This window comes from Enhydra lutris, unplaced genomic scaffold (assembly GCF_002288905.1).
Source record: "Enhydra lutris kenyoni isolate GAN:26980312 unplaced genomic scaffold, ASM228890v2 scaffoldscaffold51, whole genome shotgun sequence".
Classification (NCBI taxonomy): domain Eukaryota; kingdom Metazoa; phylum Chordata; class Mammalia; order Carnivora; family Mustelidae; genus Enhydra; species Enhydra lutris.
In genome coordinates, this window is record NW_019154135.1 from 4849784 (window position 1) to 4863736 (window position 13953).

Genomic DNA, 13953 nt, shown 5'->3' on the forward strand with positions numbered 1-13953 from the left:
GATGTTCCTATCCTTTTCTCCCCTATACCTTTGTGATACTTTTTGGAGATCGGATTCTATGGTGTGATAACAGTTATGTTCATAGAAAGGAGGAAGGTAAAAAAAAAAAAAAAAAGTTGGGAAGAAAGAAGGAAGGAAGTTAAATTGGAAGAGAAGCAGGAAGGAAGGAAAGAGAAGAGAAGGAGAGAGAGAAAAAAACATTTCAGACAAAGGCATATACAAAATTAATGGTAGACCCTTCCAGAAAACCAAGAATCTTGAACTAAATTTTAAAAATTATGTATTTCCTCTTACTTATTCTTGGAGCAAATTTAATTCATTGGTCAAATTCATACATTCTATAACTTTGTAACAGAGGTCTAAGTGAATAGTTATATTTTTCCCCTCTGGGTTTATTGTGTTCATCTTTAAAAACTAAATCTTAACTCAGGAATCCAACTTAAGAGATTCTCTTTGGAATTGATCAAAAGAATCCTAAAAGTAGGGCAATATGATGGAGGGCATCCAATTATAAAAACATACATGTTATTCTTGTGCTACCAGTGTTTTGAAAAGAGCATTAAAATAAATCCATTGCTGAACTCATGGGATCTGCACCAAGTTGGAGAGGCCTCGTTGTGAGCACCAACCCAGACCATAAGCTTGGGTGCTCACAACTCATCTAGAGCACTCTCCAACATCAGAGCCCAGAGCCACTACTCACTGCCCACATGGCTTCTTCCCAGGCTCATCATTCGTCGGGACCATTTGTTGGAGGGAACCTTCAATCAGGTGATGGCCTATTCCCGGAAGGAGCTTCAGCGAAACAAACTCTACGTCACCTTTGTTGGAGAGGAGGGGTGAGGCACCAGCAGTTTTATGCAAACACCGCATTCAGTGTGGGCAGGCCACAGTCACCAGATCTTCGTGATTTTTCTCAAAAAAGAGCAGGGTAGCTCTTAGCCTTTGCCCCAGGGTGATTCTGATCATGTCCTTCCAGGAGGTCTTTCTCTCTCCAGGCACTGCCAAACTTTAGAATTACGTTCTTCAAAAGCCCAAGATTATTGGCTTGTGCTAGAGTCTGAGGTTACACATTTATACTGTGCATAAGCAAAAATTCAGACTTAAGCTATTGGATCTTTACTTTTTCAGGTTGTGTACAGTTTTGAGTATCTGATCAAAAAGCTCTTCCTCCTAGAGTGCACATAAAGAACTACATAGCAAATTTTCCCTAGCATTTCAGTGATTTTGTGAAAAACCATCTCCAACACTCGAAGATAAGCCTACCTAGGAGGGCGTATCACAACAAACTTGGAAGTTTTCTTGGTTCTCACACAGGTACTATCATGGGAAACTCTTTTATGCCTCTCACAGCAAGCTCTTTCTTTGAAATGGGCCAGCTGTGTGTTTTATCCAGTAGGATCATATGATTGAATAAAGGCTAAGAAACACTTAAGAATTTATTCATGGACATCTAGTAAGAAACATCCCAAAACTGCTTCCTCACTTTCTGCAGCAGATTATGCTCCCACAGGCATCCACTGTAAGGATCAGAAGCCGCTCTCTGCTTTCCCTACACTAACTGAAAGAACAGACTAGCACCTGGGTAGAAACAGGCCCCTCCCCCCGCAAGTAACGGGCTTCTTGGGCCTCTGCTTCCTTTGCAGCCTGGACTACAGTGGTCCTTCGCGAGAGTTCTTCTTCCTTTTGTCTCAGGAGCTATTCAACCCTTACTACGGACTCTTTGAGTACTCTGCAAATGATACCTACACAGTGCAGATCAGCCCCATGTCCGCGTTTGTGGAAAACCATCTTGAATGGTAAGATCTGGAAGGCTCGCTTTCTCTGCTCGAAAGTTCTGGTCTTTCTCAGTCAGACGTCAGTAGTACTGACTTGAGCAGCACTATTTCTTGTTTAGAGCAGTGGGCCAGATACTAAGAGGGGTAATGAGAGTGAACAAGAAAGCCCTAGAAAGAAGATTCTGTTAGTTTTCACCCAGAACATGAAAGGAATTACTAAAGACACTGCAGATTTACTATCAACGGCAAATCGCTGAAAGAGCCAGTAATTGCCTTCTGAGGAAACACTGAGGTAAGTAGACGTAGTTGAACGTTGAAATGTTTACCAAATGTTGAAAAGTCTACTAAAATCCTGAGAGTCCCCAGTGGAGGCTTCTTGGAAGTATTCACTGAGCTGGACATGTTCTTGACGGTGGACCAGTGGCTCCAGAACTGTCGATATCAGCTTGTGCCTCTTACTGTGAAGCAAGTAAGGCTGCTGGGCCGGGTGCTCTCCAAACATCCTCTCAGCTTGAAAATTCATTGTTTCTTTGGTTCTGTTTTATGGAGGCATCCATTACCACTTAACTGAGATGTGTAAGAAGATAACTGTCAGTCAACTGTCTGCCATTCTGTGTGTGAGATACCTCAGATGTGGGTATTAGAAGTCTCCAGAAAGTTGTGTCGTACATCTAGGATGCAAGCTTCTTCCTGCTGTGGCACCACCACACCTGAATGAAAAGTATTCCTACTCTCACTGTAGGAGCTACTGCTGTTAAGAGGGAAATGAGTCCTAGAAACTGATAATATCTTACATTGCTCATTTTTGATGTGTTGTGACAGCTGCTGGGGGATGGAGCTCCTGGGGTGATCCCTGGCCTCCTGGCTTAGAGCCCTGATGCCCATATTTTGATGTATAGCATCAGAATAACCCACCTATGCTAAGACTTAGAGCTATTGCACGTGTCCTCTCTCTCCAAAAACCCTTAGCTCGGAAGTTCTTGAGCGGATCCGCAGTGTATCTGCACTCAGTGTTTGGCCCAAGTGAGGAACCCAAAGTTGCCCATTGTTGTTCCATTTCCTGTTTATCCATAAGTGGATGCTGAAGTTTGTGAGGCAGAAGCACAGAGGCAGGGCAGGTGGAGCGTGCAAGTGGCCACTAAAGGGGTTTGTGACCCTGAGAATTGAAGGCCAGCTCTGACTTAGGTCACATCAGGAGGGGTTCATTCCAACAGTAGAGAGCGCGGTAGCACCCGCGACACGAGAGTACATGCATACGCACGTTGTCCTCAGTACAGTCCCTCAATTATCCCTTAGTTTGCGAGCGTGACATTTAAGATGGTGTCTTAGAAGTAGTGACTTACAGTCAGCGATCAAGAAAGAAATATTTCCTTCAAATATACGACTGTGCTAAGGTGTTGTGGGGATGTCTTCATTAATTTAGCATTGATGAACCAAACACACACTGTGTGCCAGGGAGATACAAAGATGAAATGAGGAAGCTCTTTCCCCCACAGAGTGGTGGAGTGCTGGGGAGCAGCACATGCGTAGACCCAACAGCTGTGCTGCAGTGTCTTAAATGCCAGGCTACACATACTTTACACACATGCACACGTGTATATAAGCCTGGGATGCATATATAAACCTGAGAATTGTATTATATAAAATTGTACTACATTGTATTAAAGCCATGTATTGAAACACGTTGTACAACTCTCAAAACCACTCCACACAAGGTGGGGGTGTGGGGAGTGAAGCCAGTGGATCTTACAAAAAGAGGGGATGAGAGACTCAGCAGAGAAGGGGAGAGAAGATATGCCCAAGAACCAAATAGGGATTAAGAACTGAAAAGCATGAGAGGGAATGGAGCTTCCGCAAGTAGTGCAGACACATTAGAGCAGAGAATGACCTCAGGGTTGTGGTGGGAAGTGAGGCTGGGGCAGAAGAGGCAGTTGGTCGTAACCTACATGGAGTATACTGTAATTAGATTTGTGGTTTTGAAAAGTAAATCTTGCCGTTGCAGGGAGACACATTTGAGGGGTAAGACTGGAAAGAGTGAAACCAGCTCTAAAGCTGTTGATGAGTCAAGGGGTTCACACTCAGGCAGAGGTGGTGTCCCAGGAAGGAAGAGACTGGCTTGAAGGGCATCTTGGAGGGAGAAGAGATTGAACTAGTTGGCTCACTGAAGTAATGGAGCCTCAAGGGAAGGAGAGAAGCATAGCGTATGTCCAGAGTTGCCTGGTTGGGTGGGCCGAAACTACTGGCTGTGATGGGAGTTACATGAGGTAAACAGTACTCAAAGATTTTATTTATTTAATTGAGAGAGAGAGAGAGAGCACATGAGCAGAAGGGACAGGGAGAGGGAGAGATGGTCTGAAGCAGCCTCCCACCAAGTGCTAAGCTCAGCACAGGGCTCGATCTCACCACCACAGGGAGATCATGACCTGAGCCAAAACCAAGAGTCAGATGCTCAACTGACTGAGCCCCCCAGGTGCCCCTCAATGATATTTAGAGGAAAGATGAGGAATTCACCCTTTGGCCAGTAGTTTGCACTTTCTTCTCTAAGGACAGGTTGATGTGTTGTGTAACTAGAACTATGGCCCTGGTGAGCTGGAGAGCAGCCGGGGTAGAAACTGAGATTGCAGAGTGGCTGCACTTTGAGAGGAGAGGAGAGAGCCCTCAGAGCTTATGCAGACGATGAGCAGAGCCAAGGCCCACAAGACGGGGACAGAGCGGGTGCGCCGGGCATGGGCAGACCCTGAGAGAGCTAAGAAGGAAGAACCTGAGAGCTGAGCTCCTGGGAGGAGCATGACGAGGAAAGGAGCGCACTGGTGGGAGCAGAAGGTGCTCAGGAGACGCCTGCTGGGGACAGGGGAGGCAGTCTGGAGAGGGGGAGGCAGAGGGGACATGTAGGCAGCAGAATGGGGTCTGTAGGGCTCCAGAACCTGGCATTTGGTGGACAGAACTGAGGGGATCCAGGAAGTAAGGGCATTCAGATGACCAAGGGGGCTACATTTGGATGGTGGCACAGGGTAAGCAGGGTCAGTGCCATGGTGGCATTGTTGGGACCCAGAGTTTTGAAGGAAACCTTGCAGTCAAGCATGTTTTAATGCAAACACAGAGCAAGGCCACAGACAAAGACTTGTGGCTTGCTACCCAGGAGTGGCCTCAGTCACTTTCCACTGGGGAAGGTGGCTAGCCCGCCGCCCAGCCCCTGCTCTCACACCGGACTCGGGTGCCTTCTGCTCACCTCTGGCATGAGCGGCGGAGGACAGCCGTGTCGATGTGTAAGTTACACTTTATTGCAGTGAGGAAGGGGACTGTTACACAGGGGTGCTGCAAGCATTCGCAGAGTTCTCTGGGTGAATGCTTTATAAACATCAGAGGCCCAGAAGTAGGTACTCTGGAGGTGCTAACCGCTGCTTTCCAGAGGAAAGTACCTGGGGACTTTGTTCTGCCAAGGTCCCTACTCATGTTGAGTATATTGGCTGTGCAGTCTAGAACAAAACTGCAGGTAGCTGTCTGAGCAGCTCGCCATTTCCACGGAGCCCTGGCGGACGAGGCCGCTGTAGTGCTGTACATTGGAAGGAGAATCGTTATAAGGTGAGCAGGGACTTCCCCTTTGATGCAAGGCAGAAACTGGAAGCTTCCAGTCCTCCACACCCTGGGCCAGTAGAGACATGGGGATGCAGAACGAGCACAGGAGCTGGACAGCACAGGGAGCCTCACAGAGACTCGGACCCTTCTCTCGTCTGCGCGTAGGGGGCCTGGGAGCGGGGAGCAAGCTTGTTGGGCAGTCAGAGCCATGGCTGAGAAAACTCGAGCCACTAGGGCACAGCCTGCTTTAGCTTTAGATGGGAAGCCCTGCTGGGCTGTGGGCATCGCAGAGAATATTCCTTCTGGGTGTCTTGATAGGAGCTGTCCTTGTGCCTAGTAGCAAACAGTTTTACAAAGAAAACTGAGCACCCTGAAGTGCTCGGTCAGCTCGTTGGCAGACATTTTAAAGAGGGGCGCCAAGGAGGACTCACATCTTGGAGTCACTCTGGGCTTTACACAATGGGTGAGCACCGAGTGGGTGCCGAGGCCCCTGCCTGAGGCTTCGTCAGTGTCACTCCTGCAGCTGGGAGATGATGACACAGTGAATCCTGAGTTCTCAAACCTCAAAGCAGGTGCCACACCCCCGCCAGCAGGATGGGCAGGGCTGTGGCTGATCTCGGTCTAGGTGCAGGGCTCTCCTTCCTTCCTCACTCCCAGGACTCTTTCTCCCACGATCCATGTGGGCTCTCAGGAGGATGATTCTTGCTGTGACCAATACTTCACACATTTGCAGACCAAAAGCAGAAAGCAGACCAAAAGAGTAGAGGACCCATCATGGGTGCAGCCTTGATTTTGTAAAGCTGGAAATTGTCCCCGATGCAGAACAGGCCTGGGCAGGGGTCTGCCTGGAAGGAGGAGTGACTCCCGCCCCCTGCCCACCTCTTCACTCTACACACCAGAAATAAACAGAGAGAAAACTCATCAGGTTTACAGGATCCCGACATCACCCAGGATGGAAACCTTGCTCAGGTGTGGCTGGAGGAGGCATCCTTGCACTGGTCTTTTTTCTTTCTTTCTTTCTTTCTTTTTGTTTTCTGATCTTTATCTGTCACTGGCCTTCTTCTGTGTCCCATACTCTGATTTATGTGGTTCTCCCTGGAAAAGTTACCTTCATCGGAGCAGAGACAGGTCTGTCTTATTTTTACTCTAGTACATGCCTGCCAATTTGAAGTGTTAAAATAACATGTCTTTGAGGATTGGCTGGATAACTGAGTGTTGCTCCACAAGCCACACCAGTCACTTCCTTGTACCAAGGCCATTAAAATAGAGGGCTCCTACCTTCCATGTACAATAGTTGCTCAAAGGTGACCCTTTGTTGCCATCTGTGATTTTAAAGCCCTTACAGTGTCAGCAATAAATGCACATGTCCCCTGGGAGCTTTGCACTCTGCTGTTACTGATGGAGAGCCTCCACCTCTTCTCACACTGCGCTGGGCCTCTCCATCAGCTGCTTCCAGGCCAGCCTCCCCCCAGAGATGGGCAGAGGAGCCTTCCCTGCCCGCTCCCGTTTGACTGCAGCTACCTGAAATTCTCTGGCCCCTGCTTGCTAATGTGTAGGCTTCACATACGCTGGGAAACAGCCAGTGAAGTCAGAAGCCTATACCATGGGGCATATGGATTCTACCCACTTCCCTTTGTTCCTACTCAAATGTTGAGAGATCCCAGTATGAATGAATATAGTGTACACACATTAAGGAAACTGAAAAAAAATCTGATTTGGCAGGGGGGGGTGTCATAGGCCTAAAAGGACTTCTTGTAATTGCTGTTTCTTTACTTGTTTGTCCACTGACTTTACAAAATGAGAAGGACCCTGTCAGAGTCAGCAGTGATAACACTCCTGACAAGTAAGAGAGAGATCCTTCCATAGAAGCTACAGTCACAGGAGCATGCAGCCCTGCTGGACATGAGTCAGGCAGCAGTGGGCTGTTAAAGAGCATCTCGACACTCTTCTCCCATCCTCCAGCCCCACTGGCCAAACCACCCGTAAACCAGAGGGCAAGGGATCTCCAGACATCGCAGCCCATAGCAGCCTGTCCCCAAGGTTACTGTGCAAGGCAAAGAATGGTGGGAAACCCATGGAGGTGAAAGGCCAGGATTAAAAATAACTAGAAGAGCCTCTAGAGCTCGGAATATTACCATTTGCTAGACTCTGTGTGTCTATCATATGTGTCTCTGACTACAGAAGCCTCCAAGTCCTATTCCAAAGTCTGTATCTTCATTCTTTGCCATTTGCATATTAACGAGGTGTTCATATGCTGACCTTTTTATTCTTTTAATTGCTATTTTAGACTGATTTTATGGCCTGGAAATACAGGAGCTAATACAAAGCTAAATAATAAAACATCCATTGAAAGCTTGCTAACCATGCCAGGCACTGTTCTAGACACTTTTGTGTAACAATATTATAACCCAGATACTGAGTAGATGAAGATGCTGGTACAGATGAAGACAATAAGGTACAGATGTAACCAGTGTCACAGAGACAGTCACCAACCAAGTAGAGAGGGGAACCCAGGCATCCTGGCTCCAGCATCAGGCTCTAGACCACTTACTAGGGCAAAGGAAGGTATTTAAATGGACAGATTACAATACAATATGATAATTGCTATATATAACATGTTATGCCCTTACATTGTATGGTAGTGAATATTAGGTACAAGAGCCTTAAGAATGAGCGCGAGAGTATTATATTGTTGGACGTTTAGATTTATTCTATTTTTAAAAAGATTTTTACTTATTTACTTATTTGAGAGAGAGAGAGAGAGGGAGCAGGTAGAGGAGCAGAGGGAGAGGGAGAAATAGACCTGCCCCCCCTGAGTGGGGAATGACCCCAGGACCCTGGGATCGTGACCTGAGCAGAGGGTAGATGCTTAACCAACCGAGTCACCCAGGTGCCTGGGTTATTCCATTTTTTAAAAAAACTGTGTGAACATTTAAATAAGTATCCTTTATATTTAAAAAAAAAAAAAAAAAAAGAATGGGAAGTTGGGGCACCTGAGTGGCTCGGTCATTTAGCCTCTGCCCTGAGCTCAGGTCATGATCCCAGGATCTTGGGATCGAGCCCCACCTTGGGCTCCCTGCTCAGCCAGGAGCCTGCTTCTCCCTCTCCCTCTGCCCCTCCTTGTGTGAGCTTGTGTGTGCTCTCCCTCTCTCCCTCTCTCTCTCTCTCTCTGTATCAAAAAAAAAAAATAAATGTGTGGGGAAAGGGACTTCCAGATAGAGGTCCCAACATGCCCAGCAGGGTGGCAATGTGAACACACATGTGTCCGTTTGGTGTGGCTACAAAACAGAGATAAAGAGGCTCTAAAGGCGTCCTCATATTAGTAGGAAAGGGCATCTGATGTCATGCCAGGGACTTTGGATTTTATCATGAAGATGACAATGTGATATCTTTAGAGGAATGTCTTGATCAGATCTGTATTTTCAAAAGTCAACTCTGGTTATAAGTAGTTGAATTGGAGTGGGCAATGGGGGTGTCATTTAAGAGGCTGTTGAAACTGTTCTTTCAAAAGAAAATAGGGCAAAAGCAGTGGGAATGGACTTATTTCAGAAGGAGAATGGGCAAATGAGCAAAGCTTGGTGATGAATCATAGATGATAGAGAGTTAAGTATATGAAATTTTCCACTTGCTATAAAGTGATATATAAGAAAATACCAAGTAAAAATTTATCATGTATTCTGAATGAAGGTGACAAAACTGTGTAAAGCTCTAAACATATTTTTATGTCTAATACAAAGTATGAATGGTGCAAAATGCATATATTTTCAAATTATTATGTTTGAGTAGGAAAGATTCACATTCAGTTTAAACATCTCCTCTAAGGGCTTACCCTGATCAGTTGATTTAAAATAGCCCATCCAGGGGTGCCTGGGTGGCTCAGTGGTTTAAGCCTCTGCCTTCAGCTCAGGTCATGATCTCGGGGTCCTGGGATTGAGCCCCACATCGGGCTCTCTGCTCAGCGGGGAGCCTGCTTCTTCCTCTCTCTCTGCCTGCCTCTCTGCCTACTGGTGATCTCTCTCTCTCTCTCTCTCTCTGTGTCAAAGAAATAAATAAAATCTTTAAAAAAAAATAAAATAGCCCATCCATTTATCTCTCCAACTTAACAGCTTTTCATAGTGACAGAACTTATTGCCGTATGAAATAAAGTATATTTATATATTTATCTTATATATTTATAACTCATTATTGGTTTGTCTCTCCCCCTAGAATGTAAGCCCTGTAAGACCACGGCCTTGTTTTCCTAGTCACAAACTTGGCACTCAATAAATACGTGTAGAAGCAAAGAGAGATCACAAGTAGGCAGAGCATCAGGCAGAGAGAGAGGGGGAAGCAGACTCCCCGCTGAGCAGAGAGCCCAATGTGGGGCTCAATCCCAGGACCCTGAGATCATGACCTGAGCCGAAGGCAGAGGCTTAAACCACTGAGCCACCCAGGTGCCCCTCATTTCAATTTTTAGTTCAGAATATTTGGGATTCGGAAAAACAGTGCTCATTTTTGAATGTCATTTAAGATTCTACCAATTGTCCTCTCTAAGATCACCAGTGGAAGTTCTTTTCCTGTCTCAGTGATTCTAAATGCTGCTTCTCCCAGAGCAAACTTAAGATCTTAGCGCTGAAGACTAAACAATCGAAACAAGTGAATGGCTTCTCTGTTCTGAGGCAGAGTGCTAGAGTGTCACACGTGCTCTGTTTTAAGTACTAGCATGCATCACTTTAAAACAATTACTGTGATGTGAGTCACTCTTTACATTATCATCAGCAGCAGATTTTCAGAAGCCAGGTTTCAAATCTGACACTGTTTAATCAGTTTCTGTTCAACAGCTAGAAGGTCCGTGTGGTCATTTCATGTCAGTGACGGTGACCCATCTGACCCTACCAGTGTCATAACCAGAACTCTAAGACCTCTCAAGTCAAAATCTCCAAGAAGCTTTGTAACTGTAGCATAGACTCTTCCCCTCCTTTTGCCTCTGCCTTGGCCTCTCTCCCTTTCCAAGCAGACACTACTTGGGTGGTAAAAATCTTCTGCTTTCAGGTCTTTAGCAAAGGGAGGTGTGGGGAGGAGGGAGACTCCTTTGAACATGTTTAGAGGTTGGCCAAGTGGGTATTAAGTGTAATTGTAGAGTTTTATGGAACTTAAGAAATCCTGGATAACATACTTTAAATGTCCCTTGCTACATGTGCAGAGTCTTGAATTAGTAGGTAGAAACCACAATATCACAAGATCCCATTGGATGTCTCCTGGCCTTTCAACCTCCCCAGGATCCCTCCTGACAGAAGAGCTCAGTGTATAGTTTTTATTTGAGTCAGGATCAGATAAACTCCCTTACCCCACGTCATCCAGCAGCAGTCGCTAGGGCTTTCTGTGGACCAAGAGCTTCATGGGTCCTGTCTGGCTGAATCTGAGTAGCCTTCCCAGCCGTGCTATCAAGTAACTATGGCACAGAAACTAGGTTAGAAATCACCATTAAAGTGTGCATGACCTGTTGTGACTGTGTCCATTCTGTTCGTTTATTAACCCAGATTTCTTCAGAACTTGCGAGGAAGTTTGGGCAAGATTTCAAAACTTAGAAAGAATGCTCACTTTGAACACTTGCATTATCTAGAAATAGACCTGAGGATTTAGTATATTTAAAATACTCAATTCAGTTGGGAAAGAATGGGCTCCTCCATTAATGATGCCAATACAATGAGCTGTGCAACAAAACGTTAGGTTAAATTTCTCTCTAATCTGAAAGCATATGTAAAAATTATAGCAAAATTTCTTCAAGCAAATCTAGGTGCCATAAATATTCTAGAACATAAACATTATTGAGAACGTAAAAGAAACAAGAAACCTTGTGTTGTAGAGACTTCTTAAATCATGATTGGAACCCTAGAATCTATCATAGAAAAGACATTTGAATATATATAAAAATCAGAAGACTTTTTTATGGCAGAAATACCACAAACAAATTCAAAAGGCAAGCTTAAAAAATGGACCTATGGTCATTTTAATGAATTTATCTAAGATAACATGTGCGATTTTTTAAAAAATAAATTCGTAGAGGCACCTGGCTGGCTCAGTCGTTAAGCATCTGCCTTCGGCTCGGGTCATGATCTCAGGGTCCTGGGATCAAGCCCTGCATTGGGCTCCCTGCTCAGGGGGAAGTCTGCTTTTTCCTCTCCCACTCCCACTGCTTGTGTTCCCTCTCTCTCTGTGTCTCTCTTTGTCAAATAAATAAATAAAATCTTTTTAAAAATTAAAAAAAAACATTCCTAAGGACACCTGGGTGGCACAGTCAGTTAAGCATCTGACTCATGGTTTCGGCTCAGGTCGTGATCTCGGGTCCCAGGATGGAGCTCCACGCCAGGCTCTGCCCTTGACACTGAGTCTGCTTAAAACTCTCTCTGCCCCTCCCCCCGCCACTTGCATTCTCTCTGCTTCTCTCTCAAATAAATAAATCTTTAAAAACAAATCTTCAAATACATTCCTAAAGACTAAAATGCCATTTGGTACAAAGGCTTAGCTGAATTACTAGTTGGAAGCATGTCTCAGATATGAACCCCTCCATGCACTCCTGCTCCTGGGGATTTGGTGCCCGTCACACAGCCTGCCTGCCAGCGAGCTTCCTCGGGCATGTTATAAATGCTACGTGTTCGTGCTGCTGCCTTGCTCTCCCGACCTGGTCTCTCCTTTCTCTATCCCATTCTGCCACCACCCACCCACCACCCCGTTACTCAGCACAAAAATCTGTACTAATTCCCACTGTCTACAGAATGCAGTCCAGATTCCTCAGATCCTCAGGACAGCCCGGGAGGTCTGAGGTGGCTGGCCTTGAGACACCGTCTGCCTCTCTGACCAGTTCCTCCTTTGTCCTCCTCCTGCGTCTCCCAGGGCTACACTCCACTCTCCTCTGCTCCCTGTGGTTCCTATTGTCCCTCAGTCATAGGGGTCCACATTTCATCCACCCATAAAGCCCACTTAAAATATTTAGTAGTTCCTTCCTGATTTCTTTGCTGAACTTTCTTCCGGAAAACAGCTTCTTCTCTTGAGTTCTTTGAGAACCCAAGGTGTTCAAACCCTTTCAACTGAAACTGCTCGCCAGTGGAATGCGCGTTCAATCCAGCATCTAGAACAAGGCAAGTAGAGCCAGTCTCCATCAGGTGCTGGTGGCTGCTCACTTGCCCACTCAGATCCTCCTTCTCCCTCCCTGGGTCTTCGCATTGTGAAGATTTGTGTTAGTTTGGAAACTGGATCAGGCAACACCTTACTGTCTTTGCTCTTTGCACCCAGCGTGGTGTCTGGCATAGAGGCAGCACCCCAGTTCCTGAGCCGGGGCGTCACTCAGCACGAGGTGATGATTTCAGAGCCTGGCAAACCTGCCTACACATTTCTACTCCCCTCTTCAGTGCTGTGTGAACCTGAGCAGCTTTCTTAACCTATCTGAATCTCGGCCTCCTTGAGAGAACGATGCCTGTTCTGCATGGTGGAGCAGAAAGTGGAGCAGAAGGTTGTAAACGTAGATGCCATCATTCTGTCCTCGATATTCTGCAGGCACATTGGAAAGTGCCAGAGAGAGCTAGAGTGGTTCCTTCCATCCACAGTTTCTCGACCTCAGCACTGGTGACATTTGGGGCCAGATAATTATTGGAGGGTTTGTCCCGTGTGTTGTAGAATGTTTAGCAGCGTCCCTAGCCTCTGCTCTCTGGGAATGGTTGTGCCACCCCCACCGTAGCTAGTTGTGACAACCCAAAATGTCTCCAGAGGTTGCCAGATGTCTCCTGGGAGGCAGATGTCTCCCTGTTGAGGACCCCTGCTTTTATGTTCCCATATGGAAAGGGGTTGGGCAAAGAAAAGTACCTCCCGGCTGAACAAGGGCAGCCACATTTTTGCAGCATAAAGAATATTTCTGCAGGCTTATCGTATCGTGAAAACATGTTTCATATTGGAATAAGTCATTTTTTTTTTTATATATCTTTGGTTACTGGATCCGCATAACCCAGCCTCTGAGCAGGGACCAGGTAAGAGCCTCGGTGCCGCCAGGTCCCTGACTCCAGGCTCTGATTCTTTCTAGTCCATCCACAAGGGAGCCTCCCACTTGCTTTAATCATTTGCTTCCAGGACACTTGCCTGTTGGACTCAGCAGCAAAGCTTAGAGAGAGGCCGGACCTCTCAGGAATCAGGAGGCACGTGGGGTTCCTTGGGCTGGTTGCAGGCAGGGAGTTCGCTCTGGCCAGGTGCTGTCACCTGCCCCGCAGACCACCTGCTCCCTCCCAGTGGGCCTGCAGCTGTGCAGGAGGGCCTGGTACCCCACAGCAGTCTTCCTGTAGACCCGGAGGGAGCAGCACCAGAGCAAACTGCTGGTGGGGCTGCCGGGGCCAAGTCCAACCCACTAGTAGCTGTGGCACTGGGAGATGAGCTTGGGGCCAAACCCAGCACTCAGCAGGCAGGAATGTGCACTGAACAGAGGGAACGAAAACAATGCTGGGCGCGGCATGGGAGCAAGGAGCTGGGGAAATGTCACCCTGTTGGAGGACAGAGCACCGCAAAGAGTCCCAGCTCCACTTTCCTAACACCTAGGCCAGAACAGCTCCGTAGCAAGGAGGTCATTATTGCTGGC

The 13953-nt window shown here is 46.7% G+C and overlaps 1 protein-coding gene across 1 annotated transcript in view; it reads left to right on the forward strand.

Moving 5' to 3' along the window:
* The window catches only part of LOC111157053 (HECT, C2 and WW domain containing E3 ubiquitin protein ligase 1), a 453548-nt gene that overhangs the window by 405261 nt on the left and 34334 nt on the right, over positions 1-13953 (forward strand). Inside the window, exons 21-22 of the mRNA XM_022518266.1 lie at positions 726-839; positions 1647-1799. Of these exons, the coding sequence (XP_022373974.1) occupies positions 726-839; positions 1647-1799 (267 nt within the window). The remainder of the gene's footprint in view (positions 1-725; positions 840-1646; positions 1800-13953) is intronic.